The following is a 23,075-nucleotide window of genomic DNA, read 5'->3' as shown; positions in this document are numbered from 1 at the left end:
TTTCAGGCATGTGAGTATACAGAGGTTCACTTTTCATAAGTGGGCCATACTATTTCTATCTCCCTTCAAAAAGTGTTCTTTTAAGGTAGTTTCAATTCTTGATCATTACCTTACTACTGTACAGAAGTATGGTATCAAATTTCAGGGGAGCTCAGTACTCAAGAACATCTATACCTCTCTTCAGTATAAACATGATTATTGTGATAATGCAGATAAAATATACTTCTGCCTCTCTTCTAATAGCTGAGCTGATTCTTTACACACTTCTTTGGCAGGAATGGAATTACTAAGAATGATGATTTGGTGTGGATATGGACCCATTCAGCAACTGGCAGGAATGTAGAAATGCAAGCTTTGCCCCTTGACGGTTAGTACAGGGCAAAGTATATCTCTAGTAGGTACCTGCCACATGGAGAGCTGTACAGCTTTATGCCAGTCAATCACAATCTTCAAATCGTACACTCTGTCCAGGTGGGATGCCATGTGATGTGACAAGATATTCCCTGATTCTTCATTCCTGATTCTAAAATATGATTTTTAAAGCTGTTATGTATTAAAAAAGAATGACAAGCAGCACTTAATATATTTAGTAAACCCAGTTTATTTACATAATACATATTTTACCATGCAGCTTACGGAATTGCACTCAGAATAATAAACAAAAATAAACCGGCACTATCTTGCTATTTGAAAATGGCTTTATAGAGAAAGATAACTTTCTTAAACGAGTTAACTAAACTATAAAAAATTGCTATGGTAACTTAAAAAAAAAGCTAAAAATAATTTTAAAATATACTTGTAAAGTCTGTAGATAAAGAGCTTTTATAATTTACACATTGGTAAAAATTAAAAGTAGTCTTTTTTAGTATTGTAGCTGGAAATTATACTTTTAATTAACTAATAACAAAAAATAACTTACATATACATTATTACAAGGCTCAGATTTCTAGGCAACTTTTAAATATTCTTTAATGTTAACAGTGTCTTAAAACATTTTACCAGTAGTACTGTGCACATAGTAGGTGGTCAGTAAATGCTGACATACATAAGTATTTATAGTTGACAGCAACCCACATTCATGTGAATATTCCTTTACAATAAATACATCATAGTAAAGATAAAAATCAGAGGATAGCTTTCTTACAATATTTAACATTTTCAGAAAACACTTAAGTATTAATAAGGAATAATTCTTCCTATAGACCTGTATGCCCTTTAAATTAAAAAAAAATAATCATTTAAAAACAAAATATGCTCTTTTTTAATGTATTAATTTGGGTGGCAAGTATTACATAATTCATACACTATGTAAGATGGGAATTTTTTTAAAAAATTAAACTTAAAAGGTTATTTTTTAGAATATTTTATTGGAAAAAAATGATTCCACACCTAAAATAACTGGACTTTCCCCTCATTTTTAACTTGATGATAACTACTTAGTGTATTTCATTTGGATGAAATGTCAATTTAGAAGCAGTAGTATTATGTAAGCCAATAAAGGATGTTTTAGGGGAAATATGTCCTATTTACACCAAAATCTCCTATTACTTAGTATATAAATCACACTGTGGTCTATGAGATACTACAGCCATTTTCAAAATAGCATTCCACCATAATAATGAGTATGATATAGCATACCCTTACTGGGCCCACTAGAAGAAAATTCTCCTTGCTGAGATACCAACATGGAAAATGTATATTCCAAAATCACTACACTGGAAAGGAACAACATTTTACAGATGGATAAACTGAGGCACATTAAAGTAACTTTTCTAATACTAAATGTAAAAAAGGCATATTGGGAATAAGATTCAACATCAATGAACATTTTTCTAGATATCCAGTCAGTTCTATCTTGAAAACATACCAATATTTAAAACAGTTTGTCAACTCATTAAGAAATGTTGGTAATAATTTATAGTCTAACAACAATTTTTTACGTATGTCTGCTTTAAGAGATTTAATTTATGCATATGAAATGATCAATGAATGAACGGCAACAACTGTATTAGTAAAACTATTTTTTAAGTATAAACAATGACAAATTTAATGCTTCATGTCCAAATTGTATTCATTTTTAATTTTTTTGGTATTGGGGATTGAACCCAGAGGCACTCTACCAGTGAGCTATATCTATATCCCCTGTTCTTTTTATTTTTTATTTTGATACAGGGTCTCACTAAGTTGCTTAGGACCTTGCTAAATTGCTTAGGTTGGTCTCAAACTTGTGATCCACCTGCGTCAGCCTCTCTCGAGTTGTTGGGATTACAGACATGCACTGCTGCATCCAGCTTCAAGTCCAAATTTTAGATGGTGAATATAAACATTTTATCAATGCAATGTTAACTTACGCATAAGCTGAAGACTAAAGCACAATCCTCATCAAGTGGGGCATCAGCATGACTTTATTCTAAGGCTTAAGGTTCAGTTCAGGGTCAAATCAGGGCCATGTAAATCTTATGGCCTTGAAAGTAGCACCCATATAGCTGGGAGTCCTCATCATCAAATTTCTTTTAGAATTTTGGGATCAAAATCTTCTATAATCCACTTGCAAGAATTCAATTATGATATGGAATTAAATAAACTCTGGAATTAAAAGGCTTGAGTAATGATTTGATTATTAGATCATGGAATTGGTTGCTTAATCATGTCCTTAGTTTCTAATGTGATTCTTCGCTGATAAAAAGTAACATTGCATGTTCATTTCCTCTTCTTAATACCTCCCTTAAAGAAGAACTCTTGTTCTGACGAACTGAAAATTCCTAATGTTTCTAAGGAGAGAACCTGTGGCTAAAGGAAATAATATTTTAAGTGCCAGATTTTCACAAACCATGTATTTAAAGGCTATGATTACTCCAAATCACTATCTTAGCTTGTATTAAACATAGGCTGTAACAAACGTCACCTTGATTAGGCACTTAAATTTGATGATTTAACGAAAATATCTTCTATTAAAGCCATCACACAGGATGACTCCATTTCAAATGGAGATGAGCCCTTCCTAAGGAAATTAAGCTGGTGTCAAGTAAACTGAATCCTATTTCTACAATAGTTTCACATTCATTGTTACCATTCAGATTATTTGTTATGATCGCCAACTAATTCTCATTTTCTATATAAGCAGCAAATTAGTAGTTTTAAGGGTCTACAAAGCAGTTATTACTACAGATCCCTAGGTATATTTTTCCATTTTTATAAAGCATTACCCATGATACCTTAATCAAGAAGAAAAAGAAAAAGATGAATGGGAACCTTAGAAATAGTGGGGTATACAAGTCCCCATTTTATATTGCTTAACAACTGAATTCACCAGGTGGCCATACCTGAATTCTTCACAAATGTGAAACATAGTCAGGACAAGGCTTGCTATGTCTGTACTGCATGACATAGACTGTTGACTGATGCCACCAATATAACATCACTACTGCAAGGATATGCCATATTTGGTGGCTAGATCCGAGGTAGTTTAGTTGTCCTAGAAGGAAGGTAGAAAGAAATTAATACTGATTGTACTATTTTGATATTAAAAGAAAATAAGTTTCTGGGGCTGGGTTGTGGCTCAGTGGTAGAGTGCTTGCCTAGCATGTGTGAGGCACTGGGTTTGATTCTCAGTACCACATAAAAATAAATAACTGACAACTAAAAAAATATTTAAAAAAAAAGAATTTTCTAATCTTCAGGCTTGGAAATATGGCTTAGCAGCAGAACATTTTTGTTAGTCTCAGTGCCTGGAGATCCAAGTTTTGTTTTTGTTTTTTTTAAGGATGAACACACATTTGGGTTTCTAATTTTAAGGTTTTATCAAGAACACAAGTAATTTTTAGAAATGATATTCACAATGTATTTTTAAAAATCTAACTTGTAATTTTCAGGAATTTGACCTTTTGCCTCCCATGTCTCAATTCCTATCTGGTGTAATGGGAAAAAAAAAAACTGAAGAAATGAGGGTTACAAATTAGCGAGTAATTTAGGTACGAATCTGTGAGTAGGAAATGCACTGTTGTGTTTAGATATGAACCTGCTAGCAAATGCACTGTTGTGTTTAGATATGAACCTGCTAGAAGCACTTCTTTATTTTATGCATGTATGCAAGGAGAAACCTCAGTCCCGAATCGTAATACTCTAATGGAATAATGTGCAAAATTCTGTGGTAGTAATGGGTTAATTAACTAAGGTTGATTAGTTCACATACAATTTCAGAAAACAATTTAATTTCTCTTTATGGCTAAATATTAAATTCCATGGAGATTAATAATTAAAATGTGGAAAGCTTCTTGATCTTTCCTGGTGTAAAACAGAAGAACAGCTATAAAAACAAGTGTAAACTTTCTCTTAGTGAGTCTACGGTCGTGTAATGTGACTATTCTCCAACCTCTTCTTATTTTTGTCTTACCAAGAATAATAATTAGTGCAGAACATTAATATTAAAGTGTAAGTCAACAGGATTCTTTCTATATAGGTTCTTGGCTTTTTTTTCTTTTCTTTTTTTTTGGGGGGGGGTGGGGTAGGGCACTAGGGGTAGGGTAGGGTAGACTTCTTGACTCCTAAAGAAGCTTACAGATTCAGTTTTAAAAACCAAATTCAGCCCAAGCAACTTAGTGAGAACCTGACTTAAAATAAAAAATAAAAATGGCTGGGGATGTGACTCAGTGGTAAAGTACCCCTGGGTTCAATCCCCAGTACCAAAGAAACAAACAAACAAACAAACAAAGCAAATACAGGGAATTTGAAAAGAAACTGGTTATCTTGTAATAGTAAACAGTAGTACAAGGGATCTATTCAATTCCATTCACGATACCTTGGACATCCTTGGGTCCATCAAATACCACTGTGGTGTTTATGTATTTAAAAAATTTAATGTGAGCTGAATTTAAATTTTTAGGCTTAATTTTTTTTTAATATCCCATTATTCACCACCTACACTTCCCCACAGTTCTCTCATACATGAAAGAAGGTACTTATCCCTGAGACTATCACTTTCACCTGTAAAGCCTGTAGTGTTTATGGTCTCCATATCTCTACTGCTTTCACGTACCTGCACTAAACCACACATTCAACTTCAAGGGGCACATTTTATATCAAGCTCATCTTGGATAAAAGTTAAGTTACAGAACATTTGATCTTTTTTAGGTTTTCTATATTAGACAATTCTAAAACCTGGACATTGATATTTTAAGGTCTAAAAACACTATAGCCACAATCACATACTGTAAAAAGAATTTATGGCTTGATCTTCTACTTGTCTGTGATCAGGAACAGAATTTTTAAAAGAATCATTAACAAAGTTATAAAAAAATATATTTTACCAGAATCTGTTTTCTGAGGAAAATTCTGGCCCTGCCTGGAAGATAGTTGATCTTCAATTCAGGAGCATATCTTAGTAATGTTCCCACAGCCTGATGTGTACACACTCAGGCTCTTAGTATTCCCATTCCTATTCAAACCTCAGGGTGAAAAATCAAGTACAGAGGAATGCCTGAGAATCTGTGGTGGATTCATTCTCTATTCCAGGGTTTTTCATATTTTCTCCTTCCCGTCTTTAATTCACTGTGGAAGAGATTCCTAACCTAGGAAGAAGGAGCATTGAGTTTGCAGTTTGGATTTAAACAAATCCTTGTTTTCTGTCTTCCAAATTTAAAAAGAAAAATAAAACACTGTTTTATGTACTACATAAAAGTTGTTCTTGAGTCAAGCTAAGGCTTACCTGGATTTGCATCATTTTGCCTTTCATTAAACTACATATCTCACTTTGAAGACCAAGTTGAGTGATATCATTATACTAATTGCTAGCATTTATTGAGGGCTTACGACATGTTAGGAACTGTGCTGTTTTATGTTCATTTTCTCATCTAATCCTGACAAGAACCCCAAATAAGTATTATCCCTGTGTTTCATATAAGGAAACTAGAACTGCAAAAGTTTAAGTTATTTTGCTCATGCAGCTGATATAGTATTTTCCAGGCAATCTGACTTCAGAGAGAGAGTGTCAAAACAAATACATATTTTGGAGAATAATCACTCCACCCAGTGTCCTCTCTGTTATTTTCCATCAGAAATACTTTTCTTTGGACTGAAGAATGTAGAAAACTATCCTTTTCTTAAGTGACTGGCTTATAACTATCTTGGGGACAAACAGACTCATCAATTTTATTATTTTTCTTAGCTCTGGGTAACAGGATGCAGAAAGTAAAATCACAGATAAGGGGGGACTATTGTTTTATGACCCTCACCACTTATTGGATTCAACTCATACTCTGAGAAAGAGCTTGTAAAAGCCCTTTGAAAGGTAGGGCTTTATATAACATTAAGAAATAGAAGAATTACTCTATAATCAAAAATGCTGAAAAATAAATCTAAGTTTTGATTCTGTGAAGCATTTACTTAAAGCTTATACTTAAGAATAAAGCTGCAAAACCTCTGTGAAAGAACACCCACCTGGAAAGTACCGCTCTGGAACTTTGGAGATGTAGAATAGGAAAGCAAGAAGAGCAATCACATACATCACAATTACACGAGGTGCAAAATCCTGAAAAGTAAAACATGTTTTTTATTTTTTTTTTCCACAGATCTTTCTACTTTACTGAAGTCTAAATTTATTATGAATATGATGGTAGAATTTAAGACTGTTCAATCTGAATGGTTCTATAGATAAATCTCCAATAATAAGCCTGATTTTCATTCTTCAGGAAGAAGTCCACAGAAATGGAGCACAGTGGATGCCCTAAAGGTTAGGCTACTAAAAGAGTGAGGGCTTTATGCTGCTGAAGGTCCTAGTGTGTCTGAATCCTCTACAATGTATGCATCTGGGTTGGATACATATGGGAATGGAGTAGTCTCTTGGCTTACTCATTATCAAATGAGTAAGCCAAGAGACTACTGACTAGTGACTTATAATCAGAAATGATCTACACAGCTTGGTCCAAGACAAAAATCTTCCAATATCAAAGAAAAAAATGGTTCTCTTGGATATCAAGCACTCTATCTTACTGCTAATGCTCTATTAGAAAAGTTTTCCTGGAGAAAAATTGAAAGCATTCCTCTAAGAACTGGAACAAGACAGGCTGTCCTCTTTTACCACTTCTATTCAGCACAGTCCTTGAAACTCTAGCCAGAGCAATTAGGCAAAAGGAAGAAATTAAAGGGATACAAATAGGGAAAGAAGAGTTCAAACGATCCCTATCTGCTGATGACATGATTCTGTATTTAAAAGACCCCCCCACCCCAAAATAAAAACTCCACCAGAAAATTTCCAGAACTCATAAATGAATTTGGCAAAGAAGCAGGATATATAATTAACACTGATAAATCAATTGCCTTACTAATCACCAATGATGAATTAGCTGAAAGAGAAATAAGGAAAACCATCCCATTCACAACAGCTCAAAAAAAAAAAATACTTGGAACTCAATCTAACAAAAGAAATGAAAGACCTCTACAATGAAAAGTGTAGAACATTAAAGAAAGAAATTGAAGAAGACCTTAGAAGATGAACAGCTCTCCCATGTTCTTTGATAAGCAGAATTAATATTGTCAAAATGGCCATATCAAAAGTGCTATACTGATGTAATGCAATCCCTATTAAAATTCCAATAATGTTCTTCATAGAAATAGAAAGAGCAGTCACAATATTCATTTGGAAAAACTAGAGGCCCAGAAAAGCCAAAGCAATCCTTACTGAGAAAATGAAGCAGGATGTACCATAATACCAGATCTTAAATTATACTATAGAGCTATAGTAACAAAAACAGCATAGTATTGCCAAAACAGACATGAAGCCCAATGGAACAGAATAGAAGACACAGAGATAAACCCACAAAAATATTATCTCATGCTAGACAAAGGCACATAAACACACATTAGAGAAAAAAAGAGCCTCTTCAACAGATAGTGCTGGGAAAACTGGAAATCCATATGTAGCAAAATGAAACTGAACCCCTAGCTCACCCTGCACAAAACTCAACTCAATATGGATCAAGGATCTAGGCATTAGACCAGAGACCCTGTACCTACGAGAAGAAAATGTAGGCCCAACTCTCCATCATTTTGGCTTAGGAACTGAATTCTTCAACAAGACTCCTAAAGTGCAAGAAGTAAAACCAAGAATCAATAAATGGAATTGTATCAAACTAAAAAGTTTCTTCACGCAAAGAAAACAATCAAGACCATGAAGACAGAGCCTACAGAATGGGAGAGAAGCTTTGTTACCTGCCCCTCAAATAGAGCATTAATCTCAAAGATATATAAAGAACTCAAAAAACTTAATACCAAAACAAACAACAACAAAAAAACCAAAACAAAAAACCAAATGATCCAATCAATAAATGGGCAAAGAAATTAAGCAGGCACTTCACAGAAAAATAAATACGAATGATCAAAAAAAAAAAAAAAAAAAAAAAAAAAAAAAAAAGAAGAAGAAGGAATGTTCAACATTCTTCTCTAGCAATTAGAGAAATGCAAATTAAAACTAAACTGAGATTTCATCTCACTCCAGGCACAATGGCAATTATCAAGAAAACAAGTAACAATAAATGTAGGTGAGGATGTGGAAGGAAAGGTTCACTCATACATTGCTGGTGGGATTGCAAATTGGTGCAACCACTCTGGAAAGCAGTATGGAGATTCCTCAGAAAACTTGGAATGGAACCACCATTTGACCCAGTTATCCCACTCTTTGGCATATACCCCAAAGGACTTAAAATCAGCACACTACAGTGATGTAGCAACATCAATGTTTATGGCAGCTCAATTCACAATAGCTAAGCTATGAAACCAACCTAGGTGCCCTTCAGCAGATGAATAGATAAAGAAAATGTGGTATATATACCCAAGGGAATTTTACTCAGCCATAAAGAAGAATGAAATTATGGCATTTGCTAGTGAATGGATGGAAATGGAGACTATTACACTAAGTGAAATAAGCCAATCCCCCAAAACCAAAGGCCCATTGTTCTCTCTGATATGCAGAAGGTTAACACACAATAATGTGGGGGGAGAATAGAAGTCATTGAATTAGGGAAATTAAGGGCAGGAGAGAGTATGGGAATAGGATTGACAGTAGAATGAATCCAACATAACTTTGCTATGTTCATATGTGAATACAAGACCACTGTAACTCCACATCATGTATAACCACAATAATGGGATCCTAATTAGAATAAGTTATACTCCATACATGCATAATATATCAAAATACACTCTACTGTCATATATTGCTAAAAAGAACAAATATAAAAATAAGTTTTCCTGGCCTTGAGAAAATAGCCAGCTATAACTTATACATATTGTTCTTAATTCTGATTATAAAACAAACTTACCAAAAATCCATTTGAGAAATAAAAATAAGTTATCTCTCTTCCTAATTCAAATACATACATGAGAATTACCAGATTCCTCAGATTAATTAACCTCAGATTTCTCAAGACTTTCTAGAAAATACAACTTCACCCCACCTCTTAGGATTATCCCTTCTGGAACTTTTCACCTTTTGTAACAACCTCTACAGCTTTTAAATATTAAAGCTTATTAGAGAATTTTCTGAAAGTTTCCCTTTGTTTTCTCACTGGAATGATCCATGATCATATTAGAATTCATCTTTAATAACCATTGTCTTCCTATTTCATATTTCAATTTTAAACTTTTAAACATGAAAAAATTTCTCATTTTTTCCTACATTTCTTTAATATCCATTGAAGTAATAGGTCTTGTTTTTTTATTATTATTATAAGCTTAAAAGGATGTGTTCACCACATCCAAATTTTAATTACTTCTATATTAACAAAAGTTATCCATTTGTTGGAACTAAATTTACAGTGGCAGCTTCCTATTCTATTTTCTTATTTTTAGGGTATCAAAACTCTCAGAAAATGTTTTCCCACAGAGAGGATCATTTACATCCCTCATCATTACTATCTCACTGTTCTTACAGTTTCCTAATCTTATGAAGAAAGCATCACCCTTGTCCTCAAATGAACCAGATTAAATCACTGATTCACTGTCATAGAATATTCTTTGTTTTCAGTGTATATCCAAGTGCTTCCCACCATACTGTTGCCAACTTCATGTAAATGAATGTAAGCCTACTACTAATAGTTTTTCCTCTTCTATTAATGCATGATCCTTACTAATAATGGATTCTTTTGAAAAAAGCCTGCTTTTAAAATCCCACATTCCAGACTAAAGGCCTCAATGCAAAAAATATACATGATTTCTGCCAGCTTCATTTTCTTTTTTTTTTTTTCCTTTTGGTACTGGGGATTGAATCCAGCAGTACTTTAATACTGAGTTATATCCTTTTTATTTTTTTTATTTTGAGACAGGGTCTTGTTACATTGCTGAGGATTTCACTAAGTTGTGAGGTTGGCCTTTAACTTGTGATCCTCCTGCCTCATCCCCACCTCCAGCTGGCTGGGATTGTAGGTGTCCACTACTGTTCCCAGCATTCTGCCAGCTTTCTTGGTATATGTGCTCATGTAAGAAAATTTCGGTTTTATTCTGTAGCACATACTTGGCATTTTTATATGTATCTCTAAGAATGTAAGTCTTATTTCTAATCATAATCTCAAGAATGTTGAGTTTTCACTGAGGTTCTTTCTAATGCATATTAACTATATTCTATAATACCTGATATCAATAGCTCTTCTTTTATTTTGCAAAATATTGCCCTTGGTGAGTTAAATATGCTTCTTTGACTCCGGCAACCAATACGATGATAATTTCCAAATCTTTATCCCTAGTCTCAAACTTGGCCTAAATTCCAGACCCTGTGTCTACCTTCACATCCTATAGATACCTCAAATTCAACAGGTTCAACAAAAAAATCCTTTCTAACTCCTCTTTCCCCCACCAAAAAAATCAAGTGTTCCTGCTTCTATACTTTGGTTATCACTGGCATTATCACCGATCCAGCAGACAAAGCTAGAAACTTTGAAGTCCTCCACAGATAAGGACTTGGATATTTTACACACTAAAGGTAAGAGAAAGAGAAATAAGAATGTGTTACTTCATAGACATTCAGGAAAAAAAATACTAATCAGACTTTATATATGCTTTTGAATGGTATGCTTATTTATATAGCAGTGAAAATTATGGTGTCAGCATATAATTAAAAATATGCTCTCAAATGACACAAACTCACCCACTACTGATTATATTACTTTACCCAAAATAAAATTGAAAATTATAAAAATGAGGACAAATACTGATGACACTTAACGTACCTGTACAATAGGAGCTCCAATTCCTCCATTGAGCCAAACCCAGTGAAGAGTAGGGATTACTCCATATCCCGAAACAGAACAAAAGATGATAGAACGGAGCCTCTGCCATTGCTGTGTGAGGTAATTGGGATGAATCTGAGCAAAGAACACTGCCAGGATCATGGCAAGCACTGTGATCAAGTATACTTGACGCCAGTACTGAAATGAAACAAAATCAAATTTTAATTCTGCTATTAACAATAGTGAAGGCAAAGAGTAATTTTGGCTTATATTTAACACATTCCAAACTACTTGGTACTTTCAATTCCAAACAGGATTATTTATCTTTCTTAAAAAAAAAATGCATATACCAAACAACTATTAAGTTTCGTAGGATGACAAATCAAATTCTCAAGTGAGCTACTGAGACTGCATTTATTCCTACAAAAGCATTTCCTGAGTACCTATTACCATGCTAGGCATGGTTAGAAGTCATATAGAAATGTAGCAGACTATGACACAGACTCTCCCAGTGGATGAGCACATAGACTCTGGGAGGGGCAAATGTAAACAAATGATCATAATTCAATGATAAATATTATAACTGAGTTTCAAACAAAGTTGTAGAACCACTGAAGAGAGAGCAATGTTACCTGGGATAAAAATGCTTCACAATGGAGGCAACATCTAAACTAATATTATGTGGGAAGGAGCAGCTCTCAAAGAAAAGGAGCAGCAAGTGCAGCAGGGAAATTTGGAGGAGGCTGAAAGGCAGCAAAGTCAGGCTACAGATTTTGGGCTTTACCATGTCATTCAGGAATAGCAGAGTTCTTTAAGAATGGGATGACAGGGTCATTTTTCGAATGACATGAGTGTAGAAAACAAAGAAATGATAGGGAGCCTTCTAAATGGACATTAGAGGTTTATTCAAAAAGAAATGAATTCTGTTGAAGAATGAAGATGCGAGCACCAGGCTGAGGAAGCATTTCTGAAATACACTTAAGGTCTTAATGGCTAACTGGATATGTGAGAGAGCAGCAATGGAAGGCTCCACCCTTTCTATCCTGAAAGGACAACAGTGGCTTCCATTGATAAAGGAAATGAACAAAGATGTTCCAGGTTTGGGGCATATATGATGAGGAACATGAAAATAGGTTCACTTTAAAATACATTAAGTTTGAAAGGTTTATGGGATATTTAAGTATTTAAGTGAACATTGAAAGCTGGAAGTGAAACTCAAAAAGCTAGCATCATATAGGATGTGAGTTCTTAACTTGGCTCCAGGGATCTCTGTAGGGTTATACACCTCCTGATTCACAATTTTGGATTGTTTCTTTAGATGTGTACCCAAATACACCTTCTCCTGGATTGATGGTCCATAGTTTTCTGTCTCATTCTGAAAGCAGCCTGTGTTCCTTAAAAGGTAAAGAGCCACTAAAGCAACTGAGTATTTGGAAACGATAAGAAACCAGAGAGAAGAAGCAATTTTTCCTTTATATGATCATGGACTGTGTTAGCTCTAGTAGCTCTCTTTTTCTAGCTTTTCTGATGTGTCCCACTTTAATGTTTAGGAAGTCAACAGAAAACAGTTTCAGAGAAATATAGAATGAGATAAGCAAACAATTAAAATGATGCATGATTACATTTACAAGCTCCTAGTTATCAGCATGCTTCCTCTCTTTTAAGGCATGCAGTTTCATGCAAAATGATTAAGTTATGAAAACTGGGCAGATATGAACAGAGTTTACTACTAAAATCAAATCAATTTGCAAGGTTAATTGAATATATATTTAATTATATGCTTATCTCCCAAAGTCATTAGGCCTAAAAAACAAAAAGCTCACATTTAAAGATTTTTTATTTTATTTTATTTTATTTGGTGCTGGGGATCAAACCCAGGGAGATTTGTGCATTGAGCTACATTCCTAGCCTGTGGCTCATGTTTAAATGTGTTTAAATGGATGCAATTATTAATGCTCTTTTATTCAAACCTAATATATGACTTTTCCCTTTACTAGTTTTATATACTAAATATGTTGATAGTTTGCTCTGCCATCATACAGATTTAAGAATCCCAAAGAGTAAGAATTCTGTCCTGCAGCCAATCTTTTCAATAAGCCACAGCTTAGAGCACCATGCGTGGAGGGTGTCTTGGGAAGGCCAGTCTCTATTCCTTGTGAAAAGGACTAAAACTACCCTGTAAACATATTGCTCTTGAGGGAGAAGTGTAATCTTCTGCTGAAAAGCAGGTAACAAAAAGGACAAAAGAAAAAAAAATCAAAGAATATGATAGGAACAAGAGAGAAAAAGAGTAGAGTCAGTGGGGACTTTCTGAATGGGAGAGTTTGAGATGTGGTGAGCTCACGGCTCAGTTTGCCTTTGGGCAGGTGATGGGTTAGAGGTTATATTCTTTTAAGGTTTGGCTTGGCAACATTTTTAGGATAGGTGCTATACTATCTGAACAGTTTTGCAAATATTGCTTTGCACAAGACAAAACTGAGTTTTAGGACCTTAGGGACAGAAAGCAGAGTTGATCCAGAACTTGGAACAGACATATCTTATAGTTGTTAAAGACCCTCACAACACATGGGGTCTGTTTTTAGGTCTACTATGCAATAGAGGACTGAGGAAAGGAAAACATATTTCTTATAGAAGAACATGCATCAAGACATGCACAGATATATCTTTTCTTTTTTTCAGTGAATGAGAAATAAAGTATGAAGGGAAATGGAAAGTGGTAACCAACTTCATTATTTTATCAAAAGCTAACTTTATTTAACTTCAATTCTATAAACACAAAAATTAAAGATATGCAATGTGCATATATAAGTAACCATATACCCATATGAATATAATTAATAATTCAATGTCTACAGTAAGCTTCAGAGATAACTTCAAATATATATTTTTCCAGTGGAAAAGGAGTGAAATAAGTGTGGAACTAGTAATAGATGTTAGAGATCACAGGTGCCTTTTGAAAAATAAGTTTATGCCTACACAAGACTCTTCTTTTTATTCGGTTAGTTACTTATTCAGAAATTCAAAGGAACCACTGCAAGAAAACCTGAGACCTAAATGAAAAGCAGAATGTGAAATGTTTTAAGCTACTTACATTATTACAATAAAATGCATAAAATACTCCTGAGACATAGCAGCCCAGTATTCCAATAGAAATTCCTGCATAATCTAATGCCATCCATCTTCGACAGGTTTTTTCTGACCGATGGCAAGAAAAAAGATGATATCCTACAGAGCAAAGCATACAGACCTATGGAAAATAAAAAGAAATTTTAACAAAATGAAACAAAAATAAACTAAAGTAATTCATGCATGATATTCAGGGAATTGGTTAAGGATACAGGCTTTCAGCTTTATCAACTTAGCAAGGCCCTAAGCAATTTAGTGAAACCGTGTCTCAAAATAAAAAATAAAAGGAGCTGGATATGTAGCTCTGTAGCTCAGTGGTAACACACCCCTGGGTTCAATCCCTTGTACCCTCGCCCCCTCCCAAAAGTGCAGGCTTTTAAGACAGTGTAGGCTTTCAAGTCAAATACATCTTGCTTTGGATTCTAGCTCTGTGCTTACAGTAGGGCAAGACATGTCTTTTCTCTAAACCCCAATTCCCTCATGTGTAAAATGGGGATAAGAATCACAAAAAAGGAAATTTAAAATGATAGCTATTTTATATAAAAATTATGAATAACTTTTTATATAACAATTATAAACAGAAGTAGGGAAATTACACAATACAAATGTTTTTAAAAATATCACATAAGGGTATTTTGATCTATGAATAAGTTTAAAGAATGAGTTTAAAGAAGCAATACGTGTCCTTAAGAAAATCAAAGAATATAGAACTGTACAATGTAAAAAATATAAACCCTTCCCACTCAATTTATTCCCCAAAGGTAGCCACTGATAACATTTGTTAAGTATCCTTCCACTTATTTTCAATATATATGCCCCAAAACTGTGAATAGAAGTCTGCAGCCTGGGGATGTAGCTCAGTTTTAAAGCACTTGCCTAGCATGCTCAAGGTCCTTAGGTCAATACCCAACAACTACCCTCCCATCCCCCAAAAGGGAAAAAAGCCTGCAAATACAAGATAAATATACACTTTTAAAAATTAATCAAATGGACTCACACTATATGTTCTGTTCTGCAACTTGCTTTTTTTTTTTTTTTTTTTAACTTAAAACTTCATGGGCATAAAAGATGCACTGTATAAAGTTTACTTTTAAATTCTAAGGTAAACATGGCTTTATTGTCCCCAAATATAATAAATCATGGCTTGCTGATTATAAAGATAAAACCTCTATTCTTGAAAAGATTTTTTAGAAACAAGTAAAGAAGTAGTGTTATAAGAAGTTATATAGGAAAAGTCAGCAAACCATAATTAGAAAATTGAGGAGGGTGTTTGTGAGTGTATCTGTGCATTGTAGGGTGGTACAAGAGGGAGGAAAGGTGAATTACAGAAGAACTATCACCCCTGTAGAACCTAGAGTTCAGCTGATACTCATCAGGAACATACAAGAAGACATGCACAGGTTTATTGGGGGTCCACAAAGAAAAATAACATAATGAAAAATACAGAACCATTAAAGAATGTCCTGTCTTTATTCATTCATGATTATGACAAGTCCTACACATCAAGGAGTTTCAACTTCAAAATTATGGAACAGGTGATACTTTAGAAGATTTTATATGTCCCCTCTTACATGGTATAGATTAGAGAGGCAAAGGGGAGAGGTTACCTCAGAGAGCAATAACAAAAGAGCCTATACTAAGTCAATGGGGGTGTGTATGGAAAAAATGGGACAATAAACATTATACTTAGTCACAATTTCATTTCTTCATCTACTGTCTAGAATCCTTACTGGTCTATGGTTTTTTTGGCTACTAAGTTACCAAGCAGAGTTTACTATCCCAATTAAACATAACTTTAAAGGTTGATAGTTTTCTAAGATTAGGCTTGTGGTGTGTATTCTCATTGATAGGGAAAAATCTCATTGTCATAGTGTAGAATGATACAAGAATTGGATACAAATCAGGAAGCATGGAATTAGGTAGACAAGTAGATGAGCAAGTAGTAGGTAGCTGTCAGGTAGAAATGCATACACAAATGTATGGATGAATTTTAACCAAAATGTCAAGTGTGATTTTTACTTTCTTCCACAGGCTTTTTTGTTTGCTTGAATTTCTACGTAAATATATACATATAGGAAAAATAAGAAACAATAATAAAGCTCATTCAATCGTCGCAAAGAAAGTAAAAGAGGAAAACTATGCATCAAAGGGGGAGGGAAGTAATATTAATAGATATCACAAGTTTTTAAAAAGTTAGCCGATGTTTAATGTGCCCTATTTTAAAAGGAATATGTTATTGTTAAAAGTTCCTTTAAAAAATGAAAAAAAAATTGGCAAAGTGGGTATGTTTCAGTTATCACGGAAAGTTTCTATGGGATACCAAAGGCATACAATTATAGTGTTCAATAATACTATTGAAGATTTTAAGTGCCCCCTTACAAGATGAGGACTAGATAGGCTGAGGTGGGAGATTACAGAAATAACCCTGGGAACAAGAGCCTATACTAGGCCACTGACAGTGGGGGCAGTACATCTAAGCTCATTGGCTTGATAACAAAGTACCTCATGATCTGGCTTCTTCCTGCACATCTTTCCTACCCTTACCTTTTTTGGTTCTTCCAGGATTCAAACATAAAGACTAACATCTGCAAGCCCAGAAAGTGCTAAACTGTCTCTTGCTTTTGGGCTTACATAGTATTTATTCTGCTTAATGCCCTGCGTTACTTTCTTTCTGCACTCCTTCTACATGAGTGCCATGGTCTTATAACATGTTGGTTCTCTGCTCAGCATTGCATCACCACTACCTAGTATAGGGCCTAGAAGTATAAAGGAGGCATTCAACAAATATTTGTTGAACTGAATATAAACGAACTGAATTTGGGGAAAGGCATTCTCAGATTCCACTCTTCTCCAAAATAAAAAGTATCTGTGGAAAGTTTCCAAATCCTGAATTACATTCTACTATTCAAAATGTACTCTACAAATCTGGTTGGGAAGAAAGCACTGAGCAAAAAGAGTGAATAGAGGTGAGAAAAAAAAAAGTCATGTCTTTTAAAAATTAAATGTAAGTCAATATTCATGAACAGATTTATGGTTTACTGTGCTGCCTGCTGATCCGACGAATCCGAAAAACTTGGGTGAACAAGTTAATTAAAATTTTATAATTTAAAAAAAAGTGCTCTTCTTGTAGGGAAGATGTGTTCATTTTTCTTAAGCAGGTTGTACACCATGTGATAGATATATGCAGTAGCAGTTAGAACACGATTTTACTGATTTCCATCTGAATAATCCTAGGCAAATTACTATAATACTTTGAGTCTATCTTTTCTTGGGCAGTTGTTACAGTTATTTAACCCTTTTAGTTTTACAATATATTGTTTTCTCAGGCCAAAATGGAAATTAATATGTATTCTCTTAACTAATATCAGGTGTGGAAGGTGGTGAAGGGATAAAGGACAGGCCTGGAGTAGAGAGAAACACAAGGGATTCTCAAAATAGATGATATTTATACAACTAACTGTAGATTACAAACCAGTTTATACTTATTTATAGTCATTAAGAGCACCTTAATTATGTTAACTTAAATTTTAAAATGTTAACTATAAATAAATTGACTCATTTCCATTATGAAACTGGAAATGGATCCCCAGAGGTATTTTGAATCTAATCAGGACAAAAACTAAACCTCAGAAAGAGTATAATTTAAAAAATATTTTTTAAAAATTGATTTTTAATCACAAAAATAATGAGTACTTTTTTCCTCAAAGAAATTTGTTCTAGAAACTGCAATTAGAAAAAAAGGGGGAGTATTTCTGATGATGAAGTCTGGAATATAATGACATGCCATAAAACATTCGGACAGATGACTTACAGGTTCACCTCTCAAATAGCAGCAACAGGTTAACTGTAGAAAGTCCTGTCTGCTTTTGTCAGGATGAAAGGGGATGATTTTTTTTTTTTAATTTTCATGTTTTTTGGTATTCTCTGTATTTTTTAAAAATTTAAAATGCCAACAGGACTATAGCCCATATTTGTTTCCTTCTTTAAAATGATCTGTTTGAAAAATCTACTGAATGTAATTTTTAAAGGCATTTTTATAAATCCTTGAAAACAAATGCAAGTGCAATAGAATTAATATGAGAGGCAGAGAGGAACAGAAACTGAAAGTATCTGAAATGAGGCAAGTATAAAAGGATCAAAGGAAATTAAAATTAAAGCAACAGAACATAAGACCAATACCAGAAAAACAAGACAGTAAAATAAAAGCAGAATGAAAAGTAAAGGTATGAAAAATCACAGGTATATTACAAATACGAAAAAGTTAAGAAATTTTCCCAAACAGGTTTTGAGTTGACATTAGTGATCCACTCAATCTGATAGTAAGAGTACAATAAGACATTCATAATCTTATAGCAGAGATGTCTAAAATGATAAAGAGGAGAGAAACAATTTTTTTTCAATCTTTGAAACAGTGAATTTCAAATATACTCCCATAACATACAAATACATGATAACAACAGGCTTTTTTGGTGTTCATTTTATGAAAGAAAATAAGCTGACCCATTTGCCATTTTGGGAGCTCTTCAAAGCAAGTGGTGAGCCACATGCGTAAGCCTGCCTGATGAAAGTTCTCTTCACAAGTAACAGTGTTTGTGAAGTGACTTACCTGGAAGCAGAAAAGACAAATAGAACAAATTACAAAATCTTCTCTGGATGCACTTGCCGAAGGTAACACAGACGTCATATCATATATTCCCAGGGTGAAGAAGAGAAAGAAACCCAGCAAATGACTCCAGATGTTTACCGTCTCATTAGATAAAATAAACAAACTGGAAAGTAAACAAACATGCAGCTCAGATTCATACTGGCTCACTTAACTGTCAGCACTCAAAGGTCAGGGAAAATTTGGGGGAGTTACCTAATAATTGCTACTTTAAGGCCTTAACCCCATCTGTACCATTTAAAATTTGATATGTCATTTAATTAGTCTTTAAGTTTTTCCAAATTTCCACCAATCCTAGCATCTTAACAGTTTTTGTTTATTTGTTTGATTTTGGTGCTTAACTCTATTATCATAGTTACAATTTCCTTCCATTACAGTGATTCACATGTAAATTCCTCAGCCTATCAGCTCCCTGATGGCCTGTACCATACATCTCTCCATTCATCTACAAGACACCATTTTTTCTAAGCAGAGTGCCTTGCTCCCATCATTCACTAATGTCTATAGATATGAGTTTGCAGATAAAACATTTTCAAAGACCACAAATAGTATGCATATTTTGAGTAAACTCCTATTGTTAGTTTAGGAGTTTACTCAAAATTTAGCTAGAACACTGACTTTCAATAATCAGTATCTGAAAACCAAAGACTGAATGTTCTTTGATATGCGGATGCTAACTCACAATAAGGGAGGGTGGAGAGAAAAAGTTCAGCAGATTAGACAAAAGGAGAATGAATAAATGGAAGGGAGGGAGATGGAATAGGAAAAAGTAGAATGAATCAGATAACTTTCCTATGTTCATATATGAATACATGACCAGTGTAACTACACACCATGCACCACCACAAAAATGAGACGTTATACTCCATCTATGTTTGATGTGTCAAAATACTTTCTACTGTCAAGTATAACTAAATAAAATAAAAGTTTTTTAAAAGAACAGTATCTGAAAAGCTGCTTAGTATTATGTTAGGCACAAATTTAAAATACCTTTTTAAGGGCTGGGGATGTAGCTCAGTTGGTAGAGTGCTTGCCTCATATGCACAAAGCCCTGGGTTTAATCCCTAGCACCAAAAAAAAAAAAAAAAAACCTGCAACAAAACAACAACAACAACAACAACAACAAAACCTTTCTAAATACTCATTAAATACAAATACAAAGTTAAATAGACCTAGAGAAGCAGAATAAATACAAACTGAGCCATTGGAAAGGTTCCTGAAGAAGTTGCTGGAACAACTCTGCTATAGATGTTTTGAAACCAGACTAGCTTCCAGATAACATGTATTTATCCTTTTCAGGAACAATAGGAGTTTACTCAAAATATGCATACTATTTGTGTTCTTTGAAAATGTCTTGACAACTGTCTGGTTTTAGGTACATGATGGTGGAAAAAAGGTACCCTTCCTACAGAAGTCAAAAGGCTCATTGTTTCCTTCCCATCCCAGCCACAAATTAGCTCTGCAATCATGAACAAGTTACTTTAAAATTTCTGGGCTTCAGTTTCTTCATCTATGAAACAAAGGAACTGGATTACAGGCTGCTGTAACTTCCTTCTAGTTCCTTCCTTAGTTTCGTGAAATGGTTCTTCAGATATAGACAAGACTCATCTGATTTACAGGGAGATGATATAATGACTAAAGATTAAAATATTCTTTGCATTGCTCTAGCAAAATATTATCTTTCTGCTTAAGTGAGGTCTTGATGGTCAATGGTCCAGAAATTCTTATTAGTAAGCATTAATGTATCACTCTTACTGAATTTGCAACAGTTACCATGGCTCTTCTTAACTTTTCCATTGTTATAAGTGATAAGCACTGCAAGGTCTCAAACTATCAAATGATCATCAAGAATAAAGTGAAACTTTATTCTTAGACTTTATCTAGAACAGCATCCACTTTAAAGACTACTTGGGGAGGGAATGAAGGAATGATTTAGAAAACATCTAATTTACAGTACTGTTTTGATAATCAATACTACACTCTGCTTTTTTCTTAAGAATTTTTTATTTTGTAAAACCCAGTATACCTCGATTAACTAGACACGGTTTTTCCATGTTCCTCCCAACTAAAAGAATATTAGCAGAACTGTTAGGATATATAAAACCTCTTCTTACATCCAAAATATGTCCTGGTCACTCTTGAAAGCTGAAAGAAAAGAGGGCAAAGGATAAACCTGGAAAAGATCAAGCTGGTGGGAAGAACATTTAGAAGAATATCCCCAATAGAGGATCTACTATTATTACATGAAAAATTAAGCACCCCCATACTCTACTTCAAAATCAATAATCATCTTCATTACCTTTATCTGTTCAAAATCACTGATGACAATATCACCATCTACTGAGTGCTTCCTACATTTTACATATACAATCACATCTAATTTCTATTACCCCCTAAATCAGATATTTTTATTACCCTCATTTTACAAGTAGAGAAAATAAGGCAAAGTGATTTTACCTTTTGCACAAAGTCCCACAGCTATTAATTGGCAGTTTGAGATACTCAAGTTTTTCTGACTCAACAGCACAAGATCTAATGTTTTATACTTCATTTCCCCTCCATGAGATTTGGGTTCTAAACATCAAAATACTGAGGACAAATTCCAGATGGGTTTAAAATGTTTTAAGACAGTTCACTGCCTGCCCTATCTTCATAGAACTCCACATTCTAAGCAGGGTTCAGCTCTAATTTCTCATGTAATCACTCATGCACAGGAGGCACTGAGAAGTGAAATAATAATTAGGATTCACAATATGAAGTCCTGTTAGCCATCCATTCAAGCTACAGGGCTGGACAATGATGTCACCTTGTGACTGTGAGTCACAAAAAACACTTTCAAGGCAGGACAAAAGGAAATAAGGATGGAGAATGACCATGCTGGAAAGATCAAGAATCAAACTGTGGTAGCTGCTTGGGCTGTTCAAGAGCCCACATTCCAGCACTGGGGTTTGCCACTACAATGATCTGGAGCTCATCTGTAACTACAGTTGGGATTCTATATTTTAGTACACACAGAGAATTTTGACAGAAAGGTATTCTAAAAACTAGAACAGCAATTTTTCAGATTCTTTTCAGGCTTTCAAGGGAGACTGATTTTAAAGGTTTGGAATGACAAATTGCTTTCTTAGAAATGCTTCTAAGGTCCTCTACTGGAGCCCCATTAGAGCTCTCTTTGCTACAGTGCTTTTCCTATACAGCATTTTCTACAATGGCTATTATGTAATAGTGTAATTATCTCTTTAATGTATGTAACCCACACTAGACCTTAGTAGCCTGGTGAGAACAAGAGCCACATCTCCTGTTTTCTGAAGGATCTGCTACAGTGCGTAGTTTCTAGCAGGGGTTCCATAAGTGTTTGCTTAATGAGCAAATTAGGGCTTTCTAAATATGTATGTATGGCAATGTGAACTTGTTTCCTATTATACAAGTATTATAGCTGGCCTCAAACCATCTGAATTTCCACAGGGCTGCTCTAAACTGAAACAAAGCTTAGGTATACATAGGGCAAATAACGGCTCAGCCATTGTCAGTGTGGTCGATTCCAACATGTATCCCAATGAGCACCAAATGAAATCAAGGATGTAAAAGCACTCTGTAAACAGCGAAGCGCCACAGAGAGTTGGCAATTATGATCACTGTTACTATCATTATTACTCCTTGTATAAAATATCCCGACAGGGTTGGAGGGGAGAGAAGGAGGCAGAAAAGAGATGACAGAATGGGGTGGCGAAGAAATGCTGGGCACGGAGCAAAGCCGGGAAAGCGGCGAAGAGACTAAACAAAAAGGGTGTAGGTGAGAGGAGGGGGTCAGATTGTACCTTTTGATACACAGCCTGGAGGGCAGGTAGGCCCGGTAGCCGTCGGTGATATACGGGTTGTCCTTGAGCGACACCGGGATCTGCTCGAAGGTGTAGAGGCGAATACCGCGGGGCACCAGGACCGGCCAGTACTGGTAGCTGCCCAGCTCGATGTAATGTGCGCTCTTCAGCAGCTTCTGATGCATGGTTCCCGGCCGCCGCCGCTCGAGCCTCGGGAGCTCGCCCAGGCCCCGCCTCCCCGGGGAGGGGGCT

General features: G+C 34.8%; 1 protein-coding gene across 10 annotated transcripts in view; it reads right to left on the bottom strand.

Annotated features, from left to right (window-relative positions):
• Paqr3 (progestin and adipoQ receptor family member 3) overlaps positions 1-23,069 on the bottom strand; it is a 28,386-nt gene extending 5,317 nt beyond the window's left edge. The window contains exons 1-7 of one of the 10 annotated variants that reach the window (XM_015499256.2): positions 22,824-23,069; positions 18,949-19,111; positions 14,308-14,463; positions 11,217-11,414; positions 6,436-6,526; positions 3,324-3,475; positions 403-523 (exon numbers count right to left, since the gene is read on the bottom strand). In XM_015499256.2, coding sequence (XP_015354742.1) covers positions 3,333-3,475; positions 6,436-6,526; positions 11,217-11,414; positions 14,308-14,463; positions 18,949-19,111; positions 22,824-23,008 — 936 coding nt within the window. In that variant the 5' untranslated portion in view covers positions 23,009-23,069 and the 3' untranslated portion in view covers positions 403-523; positions 3,324-3,332. The other 9 variants (XM_048784778.1, XM_015499255.2, XM_048784781.1 and 6 more) reach the window with 9 other exon arrangements.
• Positions 23,070-23,075: the final 6 nt, after the last annotated feature.

Source organism: Marmota marmota, unplaced genomic scaffold (assembly GCF_001458135.2).
Source record: "Marmota marmota marmota unplaced genomic scaffold, marMar, whole genome shotgun sequence".
In the NCBI taxonomy this organism is placed as follows: Eukaryota; Metazoa; Chordata; class Mammalia; order Rodentia; family Sciuridae; genus Marmota; species Marmota marmota.
Note: the sequence above shows the minus strand (reverse complement) of the source record. Positions and strands in the feature narration are given on the sequence as shown.